Genomic DNA, 21,108 nt, shown 5'->3' with positions numbered 1-21,108 from the left:
ACACAGGATTTTCTGGGCAGTGAAACTACTCTGTTTTGTATAGTATCTCATGATACTATATTGGTGGATACATGTCATTATACATTTGTCCAAATCCATAGGACAACAAGAACCAACCTTAATGTAAACTATGAACTTTGGGTTATAATGACGTGTCAAAGGAGGTTTATCGATTATAAAAAGTGTACCACTCTGGTGGGGGATGTTGATAACGGGGGAACAGAGAGCGGAAGGCAAGGAGGTACTTGGGAAATTTGCACCCTTGGCTCAAATCTGCTGTGAACCTAAAACTTCTATTAAAAAAATTAAATCTATTTTTAAAAACAATTCTTTTTATCATTTGTTTTATTAATTTTTCTGTTTTTGAAGGCAGGTCAATTATTATACCAGTTAACACTCACTGAGCATTTTACATATGTTTTTCTCTTTAATCCTAGTGATATAGATATGAATATCCTCGTTTTATATTTGAGGACACTGAGGCTAAGAGAAATTAAGTACAGTAATTAAGGCACACTCAACGAGAATTTAAACATTCATGTTTTTTTTTTATTTCAGCTTATTATGGGGGTACAAAATTTCAGGTTATATATATTGTCCATGCCCCCCCATTCCCCCGAGTCTGAGCTTCAAGCGTGTCCATTGCCCAGACGGTGCACATCGCACTCATCACGTAGGTATGCACCCATCCCCTCCCCCCATCCCCATAAACATCCGTTTCTTATTACAAGACTGGGTTGTTTGCTAGTTACTCTGATTTATTTTCATTTTTTTCCTAATATATGGCTTCAAAATACCTTCCGTTATTTTTAATTCCAAGCCTTAGAGTTAATTATCTGGGCACAGCTGTCCAGAAACCAGAAACGAAGGGGGACGTGGGGCAGAGACTACAAGGCCTAGAATGCAACGCGGCGCCGCGCAGCCACCGGGAAGGCGAGTTTCGTCGCCCGCCTCTCGTCCTCCGCCCTTTGGCATCCAGATCGGAGCTCGGTTCCAAGTCCCCTTGCAAAGCGCCACGGCTTGACAGATCCACCCCTCCTCGCACCGTCACCCCAGTCGCGAAGACTGACCTGGGGACGCGCCCTTGACGCCCTGGACCCAGTCCCTGCGTCGCTACGGGGCAGGCCAGCGCTGCCCACCTCACCCGCAACGCCCGCCGACCGCCGCTCGGTGACCGTGGCTCTGAGGACGACGCGCAGCCTGGTTACCTCGGAAACGACGCTGCCTCCATTGCGTCGCGTGCGGGAGGTCAAAGGCCAGTCTAGCTAGTTCCGCTTCCGGTTCCGGGTCCTTCTTGTCGGAAAGCTTTGTGGTGTTGGAGAAGCTACATAGCCGGTTTCGGGGGGTCAGGGTGGGCGGCGGGTCTCCCAAGGTCCGCTGCTGCAGACATGGCGGCCTCCACTGCGGCCGGGAAACAGCGGATTCCCAAAGTGGCCAAGGTAGGCGATAGCGAGGGGCCTTGCGGGAGGTGGCCTGGGAGAGGGGCTTTGCCCAGCCGCAGCCCCCGTGGTACCCGGGGCAGGAGAGAGTGTCGTCCGGGGAGAAGGCTCACTCCGTGCGGGGCCGAGTGGGAGAAGGAGAGGACGGATCGTCCGGGGGTGGGGCGCGGGCTTTTGTCATCCCGGAGCACGACCCCCGTTGGCGTCGCGATCATTCTGGGGAAGTGATTTTGCTGGGGGAAGAGTGGGGTCGTTTTCAGCAAAGATTTACTGAGCCTGGCACTGCGCTAGGCGCTTGGGAACTACGTTCTAATGCGGGCAACGAGCAGGACTCAAAATGGGACCAAGTGTAAAATGATAGACTTGCTAGGTGTTTCCGAGGCGAAGAAGAAGATGCTGTGGGCGAGAATAAGGGGGGTTGTGTGAGAGGGTCTTCAGAGTTAACTTTGCTGAGGAAGTGACATTTAAGCTGAAACTTGAGGGCTGGCTGATAGGGGAGGGAATGAGAGTAGATGACAGGAGTTGTGCGGTGGCATGATTTAATTAAACAATAGTTTTATTATCTGATATTTCCAGTGATGCCTGATACTTACCAAGTGCTTAGTATGTGTCAGGCTTTGTCCTGAGCCTTTACAGATACCTTTCCTCCAGTCTGTTTTTCCAGCCCAGATGGCTCTCTTGAGCTTGACCTGTACATATCTGTTTGGGTAACTCCCAGAGGTGATGCATATAAAATAGGTAGCACAGTGTCTGGCACTTAAGTTCTTATTAAACATGAGCTATCAGCGGATCGTCACTACTCCATGTGTGGCATTAAAGAACATTTCTTATAATTCAATTCCATAAACTTATTGGGCATCACTGGTCCAACAGAAATATGAAATGAACCACATATGTAATTTCAATTTTCTCATAGCTGTATTAAAAAATAAAAATAAAACAAAAAACAGGTGACATTTTAATAATATATTATATTTAACCCAATGTATCCAAAATATCATTTCAACATGTAAGCAATATAGAAAATTTTAATGAGGTAGTTTTTTCTTTTTTTCATACTCTGTCTTCAAAATCACTGTGTATTTTACCCTTACAGTCATGTCAATTTGGACTCACCACATGTGACTTGTAGTTACTGTGTCGGACAGTGCGGATCTAAGATGTCAAGAAGCTTGTAGTCTAATGATTGGAACTTATTGAATATTGTCTTTCATTTGAAGTACTATGAGAAACCAAACCCAATCAACCACCAGGGGCATTAAAACAGTTGAAAAATTCTGTAAATAGAGATAGTAATGCTAGAGAAAATGTGGCGCACATCTTGATAAAGCAAAACCTCTAGTGAGAATTTTACCTAGACAGCCTCAAAGTTTATCATTATACTCATCTAAAAGGAAAAATTTGGAATTATTTTTGCCACTTTTTCCTCTTCAGACTTTTACCTATGGCTTTGTAATAGATACCATGTGTAAGACAGAAAATATAATATTTTTTTTCTACTCTCTCACGGAGAAATGGGAACATGTCATACAAAGAGGGCGTCTTGTGTTAATTGTTATGAAGTTCACATTCTAAAAAATGTATGTTTGTTTATTAAACCTTGTGTGAAGAGCATATACCAAAAATGGAAATGTCTTCCTTCTTAAAAGGTGAAAAACAAAGCCCCAGCTGAAGTACAGATAACTGCTGAACAACTCTTAAGAGAAGCTAAGGAAAGAGAACTTGAGCTTCTTCCACCTCCACCTCAGCAGAAGATCACAGATGAAGAAGAATTAAATGATTACAAACTAAGGAAAAGGAAGGTCAGTCAGTGTGATACCTTTTGGTCTATTAATTATTAAGAATTTTATAGGTCAGAGTTTGAAAAGTTCTCATGAATAAGAGTCTATAAGGTAAGACAAGGTTGGTGTTTCTAGCCACGTGAATAATTTACATCTGGTTACCAGATACCTTCATTTTGCTGACCTATATAAAGTATGCCATGAGTTGTCTGTTTAAAGTATAAATAAAATGAATCCACCAGTGACATTATTTTTGGTGCTAAATCAAATATGGGTGGAAGTGTAACAGGTAGAACAACTGACACCTGGCAGAGGGGCGTACTTAGCAAGGCTGCATTATGTGCTTCTGTCCGTGCTGCCTTCTGTGCTAGGAGTTGAGATCTGGGAAAGAACTATGAGACTTTGGGATCTGATTTGACTGCCTCGCTCTAGAATATGGGATTATTTTAAATCACAACCCGTTTTATCTCCTCATTTGTTTTTCTCAATAAGTTATGTATGAAATTCTGAGAATTACCCAAAGGACTTAAAGGTAATATTTAAAAATGTTTTTTTTTGTTTAGGAATAAATATAGAGTATAATAATGTATCAGTTGTCATAGGAGAAAATATCAACAATTCTATAATTCTTTGCATCTAAAGTTTACTCCTTATTTACTTGTAAGACTTTAAAGAAACCCCTGTGATTATAACCTTCTGCAGTGGGTTTCTTAGTCCTCAAGGATTCCAGGATGTAATTTCTCTTACATTAAGAACAAAATGAGTAACCTTTTTAGTACAACACTTTTACTAGGCAAAGGATGGTGTCATTTTCGGTCAGTTTCTCTTTAATTTGACCCCTTTTGCCTTCTTCCAGACTTTTGAAGATAACATAAGAAAAAACAGGACCGTGATTAGTAACTGGATAAAATACGCACAATGGGAAGAAAGTCTAAAGGAGATTCAAAGGTAAAATTGCTGAGAATGTAATTTTGTATATAAAAATCTCTTAAGTTAATAGATACAAAAAATACATAAAAAGTTAAAGCACAAGTAAAAGAGTATGCCTCTGGTAGTAATTTTCAACTTTTGTTCCATGGAACCCTAGTGTTCCTTTGAGGGGCCTCAGGGGCACTGTGGTAGAATAGTCATGGGGGGAGTGGCAGGAGGAGGCGCTACAGATGGGTCTTTCCACCAGCATACACACTATAGCTAGAGAGGCACAGTTTCATCTGCTTTCTATGTATTGAGGTTTTAAAGAAATAAAAGTGTTAGGCCAAAAACCAGTGGCCTCCAAGGTAAAAATCGTGGCCTGCCCATTCCTGTTGTCCAGCTTTTCTGCATTCTCCTCCATCCCTCCTCCCCTGACTTGCCACTCTGTGAACATGTTGTGTCTCCTTGCCATGATGCTTGGCTGTTCTCTGCCTGGAATGAGCACCTCTCCCCACCAACCTTTACCATCCTTGTAAACTGGAACTTCCCTCAAGTTCTCAATTCTGGAGTTACCTATTACTTAGCCTTTTCCATCAGACATCTTCATTTCTTCCTCTCTGCTACCTGTGCAGATCTTGACTATAACATGTATCACATTGCATTATAATTACACGCAAGTCTGTGTTTCTATAAGACTTTGTAAGGTACTTGAGAACATCGTATCTTTTCTTTATTTTAAGCTCAGACCTGGCTCATGGTAAACACCCAATAAAGTAGCAGGGCATTGCAGATAGTTTGAAATAACTGCTACCTGTGTTGTATGTACTACTTTTGATACCCTCCAAATCTTGCTTCTTAAGGGCTCGATCCATATACGAGCGTGCTTTAGATGTAGACTATCGAAATATTACGCTGTGGCTGAAATATGCAGAAATGGAAATGAAGAATCGTCAGGTCAACCATGCCCGAAATATCTGGGACCGGGCCATAACAACTCTGCCTCGGGTCAACCAGTTCTGGTAAGTTTCTGATTCAACAAAATAGCCTTTTGTAAACTAGAAAAATTCCACATATTTGTGTATATATGTTATTTATGTGGTTATAATCGTATATAATTTTATATCCTACTTTTTCTTTAAACATGTTCTTAGTGCCTTTTAATGTCCCATAATCTATTAAGTCCTAATTACAATGTTTAATAGATATGTAACCAAAACTAAAACTTTGCAGTTTTTTATGCATAAAAAACTTGTCAAACTAGGCAGTTTTTAAGGAAAAAAAGACTTTTTTCCAATGGTACATCCTTTTTTAGATTTATATTGCAGTGAGAAATCATGTTTGATTTAGCCTTTGAGAAAGATAAAACCTTAAATAATCTTCCCATTTAACAATGGAAGACTAGAAATTGCCAAAGATCATGTTTTCCCTAAGTCATTGTGACCACAACAGATATTTTTGGATGATTTTGTTAAAGGTACAAGTACACGTATATGGAGGAGATGTTGGGAAACATTGCTGGTGCCCGGCAGGTGTTTGAGCGCTGGATGGAATGGCAGCCTGAGGAACAAGCCTGGCACTCCTACATCAACTTTGAGCTAAGATACAAAGAGGTGGATCGGGCTCGCACCATTTATGAACGATATATCCTTTGGACAAGATCTGAGTGGTGCCATTATTGTGCTGGGTGCTGCTCCTCCTGTAGAGATATCGTCATGGTCAGGATGTGTAGTCATAAATGTCAGGCTAGAAGTCAGGAATGCAGGTGTCATCAGCCTCATATATTTTCTAGGGGTGTATATTGGTCAAATTGAAAGTTTGTGGTCTGGGTAATTGTTTGAGTCTTTTCTAGTGAGACTTTAGGTTTAATTGTAGTTTAGCACCAATGCTGTGAAGTGATACCCATGGGGGATTGGTTCCTGGACCTTGGGTGAATACCAAAATCCGAGTCCTTGATATGAAATGCTATTTATTTGCATATAACCTTTGCACATCTTTGCATATACTTTAAATCATCTCTAGATTACTTTACTTATAATATACAATACAGGGGCTGGGCATGGTGGCTCCTGCCTGTAATCCCAGTACTTTTTTGGGGAGGCTAAGGTGGGAGGATCACTTGAGCCCAGGAGTTCAAGACCAATTAGGCAACATAGCTCAAAAAAAAATTTTTAAAGATTAACTGGGTGTGGTGGCACACAGCAATAGTCCTAGCTACTTGGAACGGGACCCTGAGATGGGAGGATGGTTTGAGCCAGGAGTTCAAGGTTACAGTGAGCTGTGATCGTGCCACTTCACTATGGCCTGGGTGAATAAGACCTTGTCACCAGGAAAAAACCCAAAACCCTAATGTAATGTAAATGTTATATAAATAGTTGTTAATCGTGTTGTTTAGGGAATAATGATACAAATTATGTACATGTTCAGTACAGATGCAGGGTTTTTTTCCAAATATTTTCCATCTGTGGTTGGTTGATACACAGATGTGGAACCCATGGATATGGAAGGCTGACAGTACTAAGGTCCTGCCTGCTCTAGTCAGTTCTGTTTTTCTAAGATTTACGTTGGTTATTAGTACCATTACTGGACTTGAAAGGTTTACTGTTTACTAGCTGTGTGGTGAGTCATTTAACTCCTTTGAGCATTGGTGTCATCTTTTTAAAAATAAGAATAAACATACCTCTATTGGTCTGATTGTGAAGATTAGATGATGCATGGGAAAGCACTTTCAGAAATTGAAGTACAGTTGAGTCCTCATCATTCACAGATTCCATGTTTGGAAGTTAACATACTTCCTGAAATTTATTTGTAACTCCCCAAACTAATTATTATACAGCACTTTCACAGTCTTTGTGGACATGCGCAGAGCAGTGAAAAATTTGAGTTGCCCAGTGTGCATGTTCTCATGGATGCAGAACCCATGAATTTGGAGGTCCTCCTTGTCTTGGCCTCAGGTAGCCATGCTTAGATGGTAGAGATGGGGGAGCCAGTGCCAGTTAGTGCAAGCAGCTCCAGCTCTGGGGCCAGTTGGGTGGAGTTTGAATCCTCACTCTGCCACCTGTTTGTGGGGTGGCCTCAGCTTGTCCACTTAACGCTTTTGAACCACTTTTTCTCTTGTAAAATAAAGAAAATAGAATCTGCCAGGATGGGTTGTTTTTAGGACTTAAGATTATAATCAATGTGAGATACGTGTATGTACACATTTCCTGTAGGAACAATGGTTCCGTATTCAATAATTAAGTGTTCACTTTATAGTGAACTTTATAGTGGCTTTATAGAACATAGCTACTGCAGACAATGAGAATCAACTTTATTATGCTAAGATCTTAATTACCTCTACTTGTTTTAATATTATTAGTTTAACAGTAGCTTTCATAGCACTTGCTATGTACCAGGCATTGTTCTAAGCACTTTACAAATATTGTCATTTAATCCTCCTTACAATCCTGCGATTGGTAAGAACTACTCCATTCTACAGATGAGGAAACTGAGGCATGAGAGATTTAAGTAGATTGACTGGGGTCTCACAGGGAGTGATGGAGGTGGGATGTGAACCTAGTAGAGCAGCTTCAGAACCAATGCTCTTAATGTCTTTGCCATATTTGAATGTGTTACTACTTTGGAAATTAATGATTTTTTTCAAGGAAGATAGATTAAAAATAGATACATCCTGTTAAGAGATAGAATGGCAATTCAAAACTTTCTGTTTTGGCTCTAGTTAGCAGTTTTCTTCTTATGGCATGTTGTTTTTTCCTTAATCATTAGTTCAAGCATTAATGTAATTGAGTACATAATATAATAGGTACCATTTATTGACCACATTCTTTTGGCCAGAAACAACTGAGACTTAGACAAGTTCAGTGACTTATCCAAGATCACATGGCTAGTAACCAGGGTCAAGAAATTTCTTTGACTCCAAACTCATCTCTGTACCCCTTATTAAAATCTTGATTAAGCCCTGGAGGAAGATAGAGGTGAAACAGACAGAGCTGTGCCCTCACAGAGGCCACAGTAGTTCCACACCTTTGTAAGTTGTATCTACCCTGCTGTTGTATTTTGAATCGTTGGGGTTTTGGGGGTTTGGTATGGTTATGGTGTTTATTATTTTTTTTAAGTTGTGCTATTGTACCTAGCATTTCCTTAATTCCCCTGCACTTGTCCTCGTACACCCTGATGTTAAGAACTGGATCAAGTATGCACGCTTCGAAGAAAAACATGCTTATTTTGCTCATGCACGGAAAGTATATGAGAGGGCTGTCGAATTCTTTGGAGATGAACATATGGACGAACACCTTTATGTTGCCTTTGCCAAATTTGAAGAAAATCAGAAAGAAGTAAGTATACTAGAACTCAATTACATTGTAAAATAACTTAGAAAAGATTATCTTGTGCACAAGGAGTTCATTTCCATTTTTTCTTCTTATCCTTGGAGAAGATGTTTTCAAAATACAGAAATGCAGTTTCTTACAGAAAACAGCATACAATTGGTAGAAAAGCTAAAGATTGGGAGCTGAGTGACTGTAGATTACAACTGCCTTAATTTTGTCGTTCTTTGAGAATCAGGCCTTTAAATCAATGTTTGTATACTGAGAGTTAGTCATTTGGCATCCTGATTAAAGGGCCTTACAGGTAATACACTTGGGAAACAAAAAGCCAGAAGCCCTCAGAACGGAGAATAGAATTTGAAAGGAAAACAGAGATTGCCCCACAAATAAACCAGTTCTTTTCTTTCCTAGTATATATGGAAAATAATTCCTTAGAATAGTTTTAGTAATACAGAATTGAAAGAGGTAGGCTGAGGTCCATCCAAATATTGGTTGATCTTTTCTAATCTGAAAATATGAAGTCCATAGTGCTCCAAAATCCAAAACTTTCTGAGCACCAACATGACACTCAAAGGAAATGCTCATTAGTACATTTCAGATTGCAGATTTTCAGATTAGTGGTGCTGAACCAGTAAGTATAATATAAATATTTCAAAATCTAAAAAAATCAGAAATCTGAAGCATTCTGGTCCCGAGCATTTCAGATAAGGGTACACATCTTGTAAGAGGGCTTACGCAGGTCATGCTGGGAAGTTCAGCTTCTGTTCTAAGACCAAGGGAAAGCATCAAAGGGTTTTAAGCAGAAGAGTGATTGGATATGATTTACATTTCAAAGAGAACCTCTGGCTAATTCATGGAGAATGTATGCGGGGAGGGTGGCAAAAGTGGAACTGGGGAGACCAGTGGAGAGAGTTTTGAAATGGTTCTGGTAAGAAGTGGAGCTTAATGACAGGGGTCCTGAGGAGAAGTGAAGGCCTGTGTGGAAGAGGTAGGCATGGCAGGGCTTGTTGTAGGAGTGAACATGGAATGAGAAAAGGAGAGGAGTCAAGGAGGACTCCTGGGGTTTTTAGCCTATGCAAGTATGTAACTGGCAGTGTTGCCTACTAAGATTGGGAAACAGAAAGACTCAGGTTTGGTGGGGAGAAAATAGAAGTTCAGTTTTGGACCTGCTTAGCTTGAGAGGGGCAGTAGATACCCAACTGACAACGTTAGGTAGACAATATTAAATGTGGAGCTCAAACAAGAGTATCCCTCCTGACAGAAATACCTTCAACAAAAAGGAGAAAAAAAGTCTTATTTTGGACATTATAAGTCCTCAAAATCTATCATATAAGTAATGTTTTGTGTCACAGTTACTCTTCAAGTTGTGAGTAGCATGAGAATACTGTGTTCTGGAAAGTAATCATCCTGTCTGCTTTTAGTTTGAAAGGGTACGAGTGATTTACAAGTATGCCCTGGATAGAATTTCAAAACAGGAGGCCCAAGAACTCTTTAAAAATTATACCATCTTTGAGAAGAAGTTTGGTGATAGGCGGGGTATTGAAGATATCATCGTGAGCAAACGGAGATTCCAGTATGAAGAAGAAGTGAAGGTGAGTGCTGGTGTAGACGGCGAACTGTGCAGGTGTAACTAAGATGTGCTAATCAACACTGGCTCCTATGAAATGAATAATAGCAAGTTAGGGCTGCCAGTGATTACTCTTGTGATGATGTGTCTATGGTAAATTCACAGCTATTTCAGACAAGTTGGAATCAGTGTGGCCAGTAGAAAAGGCAAACAAACAACAGGTAGATTTGCTCTGCCACTCACATGCTGAAAGGCATTTTGTTGATTGCTGACTATGTATGTAGAACTTGAACAAAAGAAATGGGGACTCTGAGCTCATTTTTCAAAGGAAGGCGAAAGAGTCAGAGATTGATTCAAAAACCTGTTTTGGGCCGGGCGCGGTGGCTCACGCCTGTAATCCTAGCCCTCTGGGAGGCCGAGGCGGGCGGATCGCTCGAGGTCAGGAGTTCGAGACTAGCCTGAGCAACAGCGAGACCCCGTCTCTACTAAAAATAGAAAGAAATTAGCTGGCCAACTAAAAATCTATATAGAAAAAATTAGACGGGCATAGTGGCGCATGCCTGTAGTCCCAGCTACTCGGGAGGCTGAGGCAGTAGGATCACTTAAGCTGAGGAGTCTGAGGTTTCTGTGAGCTAGGCTGACGCCACGGCACTCACTCTAGCCTGGGCAACAAAGCGAGACTCTGTCTCAAAAAAAAACCAAAAAACCTGTTTTGTACATCACCTTTTAGCTTAACTGCCTGAATGAAAGATGTATAGTACATAGAGTTCCATTCTTATCTCTATCTGTAATGTACTATTTTAATTCCAATTCAAAGACAGTAGCATTTTCCTTTACTGTTCTGCTATGTATTTAAAAATACTTTTGCTTAGTCAGATTAAGATAGCTCCAAGGGAAGGTCTAAGTCTGGCGTTAAATGAGATGGTAGTCTAGCAGGATATGTTCAAGATAAATTACTATTAATTGTAAATGCAGGTTTCACAATTGAGAGTCATGATATAATTTCGTTGAAATTTTATTTTAGGCATAATAAGTAGTTACATACATAAACATGTGTTCGTAAGAATAGGCATCTAATGGTTGAGTATCTTGGGAGTGATAGCTGTAGATGAAGGGGGCCTTGCTATGGGACACCTGGTCAATAATCTGTCCTCTGTATTCTTTTTCCTTTTCCGTTTACATATTCTCAGGAATGGTGTTTTTAAAACAAGAGAACGTGTAAAATTTAGGAAAAAAAATTGCTAAAATATAGAAAGTCAGTGAGCCTTTTTCAGCTCACATAGCTTAGAAAGTGCAGCTCTTGGTTTTGTGTTTATTTATTAAGCTGGTTGTCGTTCTAGGCTAATCCACACAATTATGATGCATGGTTTGATTACTTGCGCTTGGTGGAAAGTGATGCAGAGGCTGAAACGGTGCGAGAAGTCTATGAAAGAGCCATTGCCAACGTCCCACCCATTCAGGAGAAGAGGCACTGGAAGCGCTACATTTATCTTTGGGTCAACTATGCACTCTATGAAGAGTTGGAGGCAAAGGTAAAAAAAAATGTAATTATGTGTCAGATGTTAATGGTTTCCTCACCCCTGTACCCACAGCTCACCTATCATGGGTAATAACTGGAATTTACAATCCTTGAAACAAGGAAACTTAGTTTTAAATTATTATAGACCTATGCTTAGCCATATAGTAACTGGTATTTACAATCCTTGAAACAAAAAAACTTAGTTTTAAATTATTATAGACCCATGCTTAGCCATACAGAGAGAATATACATATTCTCTCTGCAAAATTTTAAACTCCTTATGCCTGCTGTGGTCACATGTGAGGTAGCTTTTTGTTTGCTTTGGTTTGGTTTTTAAACTGTGAGGCACAAATAAGATATCACTTAGAACTTGAAAGGGAACAACGAACCAGGCTTTACTATAGTTATGTATAGTTTCCTGGGTTTTCTCATAAATAAGGATCACAGCTAGATTGTACATGCAGGAGAAGATTATCTTTTTGCTGTTGATCTCAGACTATAAAACATGTTTGTTTCCTTCTGCTATCAGGCAAAAAAGCCTTTCTGTTATGCAAAGAAGCACTCAGAGTTTGATGGCTATATTGTTGGTGATTCTTAAACCAAAGTTTGATGCCAAAGGCAGTTCATACTTTTGATCATAAATGAAATCAGGATTTGAAAATAGTAACATGTGAAAACATATTCAATGTTGGGGGTGTATATTTTTACTAGTATTAGTAAAATTAGTAACTAGTAAAATTAGCATTAGCAGCAGACTTCAATATTTTGTGAAAATTTCTTATCCTAATATAGGATCCTGAGAGGACAAGACAGGTATATCAAGCCTCTTTGGAACTAATTCCTCACAAAAAGGTACGTTTGCTCTAAAGTGTTCAGTTCTAAACAGGTCAAAATCCTCTTCTGTTACTTGTGAAATAATTCAGTGCAGTAATATTTGTTGATTTACTATTTCCACGTGCTAGGCACCATGGAAAACACAAATAAGAATGAGATATGCTCCTTGCCTCTGAAAACAGCTTACAGTCTAGGTCAGAGGACAACCTGCATTGAGTGACAAATGAATAATATGGAAATTCAGATCAGGCTAGTTAATAGCCTGAGTGGAAGGAGAAAACATACATGCAGAGAGCTTACAGCATGTGTGGGTGATAGAGGAGTGTCTTGGTAACACTGAATGCATGCATGGTGAACATGTCTTTCTGTAGATGGTTGACATGTTCTCTCTGCCATATTTCCTAGCAAAAGAAACAAATTATGTTTCCTGCTGTAGAAATGTTGACCAAGTTGTCTTTTAGGATAGAGGTAGGATGTTCTGCCCACTTACCAGCATGCCCACAAAACAAAGCCTATTCTAAGTAGAGGCTACAGTGTCATGAAGTACAATAAAGTATCTAGATCATGGTATGTTTCTTTTTAACTGTTCCAAAATAAATATAGTCATCTTTGCTTGTAAATAAGCAAAATACATCTCTCCTCACTCTGAAGTTTTAGGGAAATCTAATTACCGGTGGCTTTTCATTAATTTAAATTTACTTTAATTCAATTTAATTTAAATGAGTCTCTTAAGCTAGATATTTTTATGCTTTTATTTTCTAGTTCACATTTGCCAAAATGTGGATACTATATGCACAATTTGAAATAAGACAGAAAAATTTATCACTTGCCAGAAGAGCTTTGGTAAGTAAAGAAAGGATCAAGATTCCTCATTAAGTTCTATGAGAAGGAAGTTAAAATCTTAGTGCTGACAAGTTGTACAATTCCTACTAAAAAAGCAACAGAAATAGTATGCCTTTATAGCCTGGAACATGTTGGAAAACACATGCCCTTTGAAAAAACACTGGGTAACAATGCCTAAATTATTGGTATTTCAGCTCAATGAAATAAGAACAAATGAACATTCTATTTCAACATTGGAAACTTCTCCAGGTATCTGTTACTAGGTCTTTCCTCAGACTAGAATGAGTAGTCTGATCCCATGCAAATTTTTGGTGTGTTAAATGCACTGTTTTCATAATAATTGTTTTAAAATTTATTAATAAATCAAATATTGTATTTAAAGGCAATTATTGATCCTTCAGATAAGCTACTCTTACCCTGGCTGTGCGCAACAAAGCAGGTTTCATTCTTTGATTACCTTTTTATTTATAGGAAGTTCTATATATCTGACATCCATATTCCCTGGAAGAGCCTGAGAAACTTTAGAATCCATAATAGTTGTCCAAACAATTCTGGAACACTGCCTTTTGCTGAATGAATTTGAGGGATTTCCTTTGGGCTTTTGTCAAGAACCAGTGTGAACAGTGTGATACCACAGAGGGAAAGAATGGCTTGGCATGTTGACTCCACAAGGTTCTTCTTCAGCAAAAAACAGCCTCTAGGACAGTGCAGTGACTATGCACAAGTTGAACCCACTAAGGTATCACGGTGGTCTGGCCATTTTATTTTCCAGGGAACTTCCATAGGCAAATGTCCAAAGAACAAGTTATTTAAAGTTTACATAGAATTGGAGCTACAGCTTCGAGAATTTGACAGATGCCGGAAGCTTTATGAAAAGTTCCTGGAATTTGGACCTGAAAATTGTACTTCATGGATTAAATTTGCAGAATTAGAGACAATCCTTGGTGATATTGACAGAGCTCGGGCAATCTACGAATTAGCCATCAGTCAGCCACGCTTAGACATGCCAGAGGTGAGAACTCAAGTTGAAGATAATTTTGTTTTAGACGCTTCTCTAGTCTTATTTTAGATGACCGTCTAAATGGGTATTTTAGAGTATAAAGATGATCTAACTAATTTACAGCCTCTTCTACTCAGATTAGGATTTTTCTGTTTGTATTAAATAGGATAGAAAGGTGGATGGGGTTGGGGGGACAGGTCAGATACCAGAGCACAGTGGACATCCAGGATGATACCCTGGGTGAATTCCTTTCTCAAACCAGGAAGGCTAAAGGGGATGGGGAAGAGAAGGCCAGGCAAGGGAACATATCATCTGAAGAACAAGGGAGATGCAGTGGGACTGCACAGCCCTGCATTCTCTGGGCACAGTTTTACTTGGTTGGAATGGGCCAAACAAAAGAGGCAACACCTAAACCAGGATGTTCCTGGAATTACTGCCACTGTCCTGGAAGTCCTGGCCTGCTTTCAGTAGTAAAGCTTGAGCCACAAGGTGGCGCCAAACCACAGCTAGAACCAATTTAAATTTCACAGGAGCCATAAAACTTACCCAGCCATTTTGTTAGTCATGCACTATATGTCCCTGCATTTAATGGCTTGGGCTCCACTGACTGCATATATCACTGAGTATATCAGTGGGCCTCAGCTCTCCACCAGAATGCCAGCTCCCAGGTGTCCAGGCCACAGCTGATTCATCATTGTGCCCTGACAGGCTGCACCTTCAAGTGGGCACCTGTTCAGTGAATGCTTGTTAGGCTGAACGCAAACTATAGCAAGGAATTTACAGTGGAGGTGAGAACATACATATTGGTTCATCTGGGCCTGTTTTCTCCCTAGAAGTTCAGTAGCATATGGCCGGATTATGAAAGAGTACCTGGAAGACTCTTGGCAAGTTTCTCAGCTCATCTTGATAAGTGAAGCATTTGAAAAAGTCTCAAAGAGAATCCAAGTCAGAATCCGAGGCCCTTATTCCTATAATTTAGAATTCTAGCTAAGTTTTGACCAGCTTATAAATACTAATATCATTTATCTTGTCCACATGTGATATGTTCTTTAATTCTGGAGTCCCCAAACCCCAGGTCACAGACCGTTGTTGGTCTGTGGCCTGTTATAAACTGGGCTGCACATCGGAGGTGAGCAGTGGGCGAGTGAAGCTTCATCTGTGTTTACAGCTGCTCCCCATTGCTTGTATCACTGCATAAGCTCCACCTCCTGTCAGATCAGTGGTGGCATTAGATTCTCACAGGAATGTGAACCCTACTGTAAACTGCGCATGCCAGGGATCTAGGTTGTGTGCTCCTTATGAGAATCTAATGCTGATGATCTGAGGAGCTGAGGCGGTGATGCTGGGGAATAGTTTCAGATACAGATTATCATTAGCAGAGAGGTTTGACTGCACAATAAATGTAATGGCCTTGAATCATCCCAAAACCATCTGCAGCTCCCCCTCCCCACCCTTGTAAAATTATCTTCCATGAAACTGGTCCCTGGTACCAAAAAGTTTGGGGACCGGTGCTTTAATTATTCAGTAAAAGTCCTATGTTCCTGGACATAGGTTAGAATGATACTTAAGCAATGCTTTCAGTGGGGGCATGCTGCTTTGTAAATGTCAAGACTGACCTATTAAGTTATCTTTCTTAGGTGCTGTGGAAATCATATATTGATTTTGAAATTGAACAAGAAGAAACTGAAAGAACACGAAATCTTTACCGACGATTGCTTCAACGGACACAACATGTCAAGGTATCCTGTGCTTTATATATGATCTTTGATTTTGCTTGAATTAGCAATCCTGAAGAAGATATTTTATTTCTGTATTTTAAATGGTTTTTTTTTTTAATGATTTTCTTGCTTTCAAAGAGAACTCATGAGTCTCTGAGAACTTTGGAATGTTAAGTTTATGTCAGGTCAATATTTTATACTGCATGTGAATAACTTGGATATCACAAGATTGAAAAAAAAAGTTAGTTAAACTTTTTTCAAGATTTTAAGACTATATCAGACAGCTAATTGGATGTACAATCAGATTGCTTCAGTATTATATTGAAGCCTACATTCAATATGTTATATTCTGTGAAACACTAGAGATGAGCACATTACATTCAGATGTTATTAACTAGCAGTTAGTTTTAGTAGTAGTATTACATTATTGTTTTCTGGGTGACATGGTTAATTGGTTCTATAATAACTTTTTTTTAAGGTGTGGATCAGTTTTGCTCAGTTTGAGTTGTCTTCAGGGAAGGAAGGAAGTTTGGCTAAATGCAGACAGATTTATGAAGAAGCTAACAAAACCATGCGAAACTGTGAAGAAAAGGAAGAGAGACTTATGCTGCTGGAATCTTGGCGAAGCTTTGAAGAAGAATTTGGAACAGTATCAGATAAGGAAAGAGTGGACAAACTCATGCCAGAGAAAGTCAAGAAGAGAAGGAAGGTCCAGGCTGATGATGGGGTAAGAACTGAGCCCCTGGAGCTATTCATCTCATGTCACATGAGTAGAAACACATCTGACTTTGAAATTTTACTTTTAAGTAACACGTGTAGTCTTAGAATGGGAACAGACAGCCTGGAGTAGGAGACGGTTGCAATCTGACTAATTATGGAAAACACAGGGCAGAGTGTGGTGGTCCAGCCAGGGGTGAAGAATGGGAACAGGTTGGCAAAGGGATCGTGGTATTGAAGCTAAGAACTAAGAAATATACATGAAGTGTATATTTCCAGGTTAAGCAGTAAGTCAGTGTGGAGGAAAATGGAATTCAATTTTCAGATAGGAGCCAATCTAGAGAAGACTTTGTAGGCAATAGGATGGAGTTTGGTGCAAATCAGTGAAGGCTTTTATGAATAAAATGACGTGACCAGATTGTTGGCATCTCATACAAGTGGATTCAAGGGGCTTAGATTGGAGGAAGAAAACCCACCAGGAGGCTGTTTTGGTAAGCTAAGCAAGAGATGGTGGAAGCTGGAACTAGAGCAGGGCCTGTTCAGAACAGTATTTGGGAAGTGTGGTGAGGATGTGAGTGTGGGGAGTTGCAATAATAAAGCAATGGATGTATGACTTTTGCTTACTGGGTAAATATCAAGTAAAAATCTTTAAAAGTTTTAAATCTTAAACTAAGACTGCACAGTAAAGTTGGAGACAACTGAATATCTTGGTTGACTACAGAGGAACTGTGCTTAGATTTTTAGAATTTTTTTCCACCAGGTTTTCAGTTCTCTGAGCTACAATTGCAGCAACACCAGTCCAACATCTGTTAGGTTGGTGCAAAAGTAATTGTGGTTGTGGACTGTGAATTTTAAATCATTATAACTAGGCCCAAACACATCTTTATTAATCAAAATACAAACCATTACAATCCACACATTTTTGCCAACGAGAAATAACTTTGTTTATTCCTGTAGTGTAAAAATCCATGCTTCGGGATCCAGTGAACTCTTGGGAAGCATTTTCTGCATCCTACTGGTTGTGGAAGTGTTTTCCGTGCAAAAAGTTGAGATGCTTGAGGAAGTGGTAGTTGGTTGGTGAGAGGTCAGGTGAATATGGCAGGTGAGGCAAACTTTGTAGCCCAATTCGTTCTACTTTTGAAGCATTGGTTGTGCGACATGCAGTTGAGCGTTATCATGGAGAATTGGGCCCTTTCTGTTCACCAGTGCCGGCTGTAGGCATTGTAGTTTTCGGTGCATCTCATCGATTTGTTGAGCAAACTTCTCAGATGTAATGGCTTTGCTGGGATTCAGAAAGCTGTAGTGGATCAGACTGGCGGCAGACCACCACACAGTGACCATGACCCTTTTTTGGTGCAAGTTTGGCTTTGGGAAGTACTTTGGAGCTGCTTCTTGGTCCAGCCACTGAGCTGGTTGTCGCCGGCTGTCGTTATGTACAAGGAGAGAAGACGACCCTTCAAAACAACAGTTTTTTTGATTTTCAGTCAGCTCATGAGGGGCACCCACTTATCTAGCTTTTTCACCTTTCCAATTTGCTTCAAATGCCAGATGACCGGAGAATGGTCAATGTTGAGTTCTTTGGCAACTTCTCATGTAGTTGTAAGAGGATCGGCTTTGATGATTGCTCTCAATTGGTTATTGTCAACTTCTGATAGTGGGCCACTGTGCTCCTTATCTTCAAGGCTCTTGGCTCCTTTGCAAAACTTCTTGAACCACCACTGCACTGCACGTTAGCAGTTCCCGGGCCAAATGCGTTGTTGATGTTGTGAGTTGTCTCTGCTGCTTTATGACCCATTTTGAACTCAAATAAGAAAGTCACTGGAATTTGCTTTTGCTTTTTGTCTAACATTTCCACAGTCTAAAATAATTATAAAATAAACAGCAAGTAATAAGTCATTAGCAAAAAAACATAAAGAACTGTGCATTAAGATGATGTATAAGATAACCACATTTATTTAAGAATGCATTCCAATATCAAACGGCAAATTTCAACAATGCTAAAGTCGCAGTTACTTTTGCACCAACCGAATACTTATTTACTTCCAAATCTTTCAGACCCAACCCTTGTTCTTTCTGTGGTAGACTTTGATGTTTTGTAAAATGAAGATAAGCTGAATTTGAACTCTGGGTTTCTGGTAAAAACTCTGCACTTTAACTGAAATGTGAGTATTTCAGCCATATATTTGCTTTAATTGTTTTATTTCTATAGTCTGATGCAGGCTGGGAAGAATACTTTGATTACATCTTCCCAGAAGATGCTGCCAACCAACCTAACCTCAAGCTGCTGGCCATGGCCAAACTTTGGAAGAAACAGCAACAGGAAAAGGAGGATGCCGAGCAAGATCCAGATAAGGACATCGATGAGAGTGAATCCTGATCTTTTTTTCGTATCGATAAATGTTTTTATTTTTATAAATTACAGTTTGGAATTCTTGTGACTCCTGGACGTTTTTATATATTTCACCAGTAAGAAATTGATTGGTATCTTTGATAGCTACTTTTTGAATTATTTTTAAAATGCTCTTGGGTTAACCTGGGGTAGGGGAATGCAAGTAAAGGAATTTTCTACTGCAGGATTTCTTTGTCCGAAGAGTCCAAACTTTTCTAATGTTTGTCCATGTCGTGCATTAGGAAATGTAATTAAAGTCATGCTTAGCATCCATTTTAGGTGAACCTGTGGACTTTTGAGTTTTCTAAGGTTTTCAGGCTACATTCCCCGGTAACTTTACAGGTGTAGTTTTCTTGTGATTGTCTTCATAAAGATAATTTTATGCATTCATCTAAAACCTGTCTTTTTATGTCTTCCAAGTCACACAAACTTGAGTTCAGTTCCCAGCTCTGCCATATTAGTTAACCTTAATTTTCAGTTTCCTCACTCATAAAATGGGCCAATAATTTGATACCTCATTTTAAAGATTACATTAGAAAAGGAATATGCTTGGTGTAAATGCTCAATAAAACACTTTCTTAAATATGTTCATTCCTTATAGAATTGAATGTATGTGGATTAACTTCTAAATATCCTTACCTTCTTAATAATGGCCAGTTATACTAAGTGCATTTTAGAACATTACTTGGAAAATAATTCACAGTGACTATATTTCTGAACAAAGTCTTGTTTACCAAGAAAATTTTAGTCTAATTTCAGTTAGGCTCTCCTCAAGTTCCCCAAAGTGGTTGAGCTTTGTGTAACAGCTTGTTTAAAGAACAACGGCCTGTTTACACATGTAGTGTGAAAAATGATATCCCATGTTCAAATAAGTTTGGGAAACTCTGGATTAAGGCTTAAAACTCATTAATCAAGTCTTTTTATAGTTAGGCTTTTTGGAACCTTTGCTATGCTACTGAATGTTGAGTCTCTAGCAGCGATGTGGCCATATTGTTTCCTAAACTTAGTAGACAATGGAGTTATTTCTGCCTGAAGTCCCAATAAGCATCTCCCAACGTGCTACAGTAGAAAATGTGTACTCATAACTCCTGACACTCTAAATTTACCCTTGGTTTAAAGGATGTGCAAAAACACCTAAGGTAACTATGCTAAATAATAAAACTTACAGTAGCACAAGAATGATAATGTATTTGCTGATACGGTGCTCACATGCTCAAGCAAAAAAATATTTGCCTTAATTAACTGAGCTGAGAGATTGTGTCCTTTAATGTGGCCTGTATTTCTCAAGCATATTTTTTCTTGTTTTGTTCACTGCCAAGGACTGGAACTGTATTTTCAGACTTTTCATCTATAAGGACCACTAATAAGCAAATTTATTATTAAATGTGCAAATGTATTATTCACCCAAGGGAATAAAAGCTACTCCATAATTTTACTAAATTCTGTCTTGAAAATAAGATACAGTGTTTGAGGGCAGAATAGGACTGTTAGGATAAAAGGCAAATGTTTTCAGCCTCACTGCTTTGGTCACTGGACCAGCATCAGCCTCTGGGTGTCAGATTGGTTCTGACTTTTGAGTACCGAGATCTGTCTAGTCAGTGTGGAGGAGAATTGTGATTTGAATATCCTTTAGCTAGTCCACAGAATTAAGGAGTAAAATGAAAATAGGTCAGCACATTAATATAAATGATTAATTACAATCTTTCTACCTGTTCTGTTTATGCTGCATGTGTGCATGAGACAAAGATTAGTGATCACGTTCTCAGTCATGTTCTCCATGTAGCATTGTGGCAAAGCACAAGTGCTAGTGTGAAATGCTTGAAAGAAAAAGTTATTCTCTCGTGGGAGAACATAAAGGATTCATTTCTCTCCTACCCTCAACTCTATCAAAATAAGTCCTTTCAGAGTAAAAGCTTTTTAGTAATCATTTCTTGTGGACTTTTCTTAGTTACATATTTTACTAACCAGATATTACAGATGATGAAAACTATACATGAAAATATGTGGTTGATCTGTGATATAGTTATATGGCCTTTCTTTAGGAATTAGGTTCATTTTCCTCTTTAA

General features: G+C 39.3%; 2 protein-coding genes across 2 annotated transcripts in view; one reads left to right on the top strand and one right to left on the bottom strand.

Annotated features, from left to right (window-relative positions):
• The window catches only part of CFAP61 (cilia and flagella associated protein 61), a 253,590-nt gene extending 252,388 nt beyond the window's left edge, over positions 1–1,202 (bottom strand). Inside the window, exon 1 of the mRNA XM_045528893.1 lies at positions 1,071–1,202. The gene's annotated coding sequence lies outside the window, so the exon portion shown is untranslated. The remainder of the gene's footprint in view (positions 1–1,070) is intronic.
• Positions 1,203–1,240: 38 nt separating this feature from the next.
• CRNKL1 (crooked neck pre-mRNA splicing factor 1) lies at positions 1,241–19,228 on the top strand. Its single transcript, XM_045528891.1, has 14 exons — positions 1,241–1,439; positions 3,089–3,241; positions 4,077–4,168; positions 4,993–5,151; positions 5,607–5,773; positions 8,285–8,463; positions 9,876–10,046; positions 11,362–11,553; positions 12,333–12,392; positions 13,137–13,217; positions 13,990–14,229; positions 15,855–15,956; positions 16,414–16,662; positions 18,862–19,228. Exons 1-14 carry the CDS (start codon positions 1,389–1,391, stop codon positions 19,027–19,029), a joined length of 2,064 nt encoding a protein of 687 aa, XP_045384847.1. The 5' UTR covers positions 1,241–1,388; the 3' UTR covers positions 19,030–19,228.
• Positions 19,229–21,108: the final 1,880 nt, after the last annotated feature.

This window comes from Lemur catta, chromosome 17 (genome assembly GCF_020740605.2).
Source record: "Lemur catta isolate mLemCat1 chromosome 17, mLemCat1.pri, whole genome shotgun sequence".
Classification (NCBI taxonomy): domain Eukaryota; kingdom Metazoa; phylum Chordata; class Mammalia; order Primates; family Lemuridae; genus Lemur; species Lemur catta.
This window is presented reverse-complemented; position numbering and strand designations above follow the sequence as displayed.

Bases quoted from the DNA above. Each gene is read 5' to 3' on its own strand.
- CRNKL1 (XM_045528891.1), top strand. From the start codon at position 1,389: ATGGCGGCCTCCACTGCGGCCGGGAAACAGCGGATTCCCAAAGTGGCC. The intron at 5,774-8,284 runs ATATCCTTTGGA...ATTCCCCTGCAC, and splicing joins TCGCACCATTTATGAACGAT to TTGTCCTCGTACACCCTGAT. The intron at 15,957-16,413 runs GTATCCTGTGCT...CTTTTTTTTAAG, and splicing joins AACGGACACAACATGTCAAG to GTGTGGATCAGTTTTGCTCA.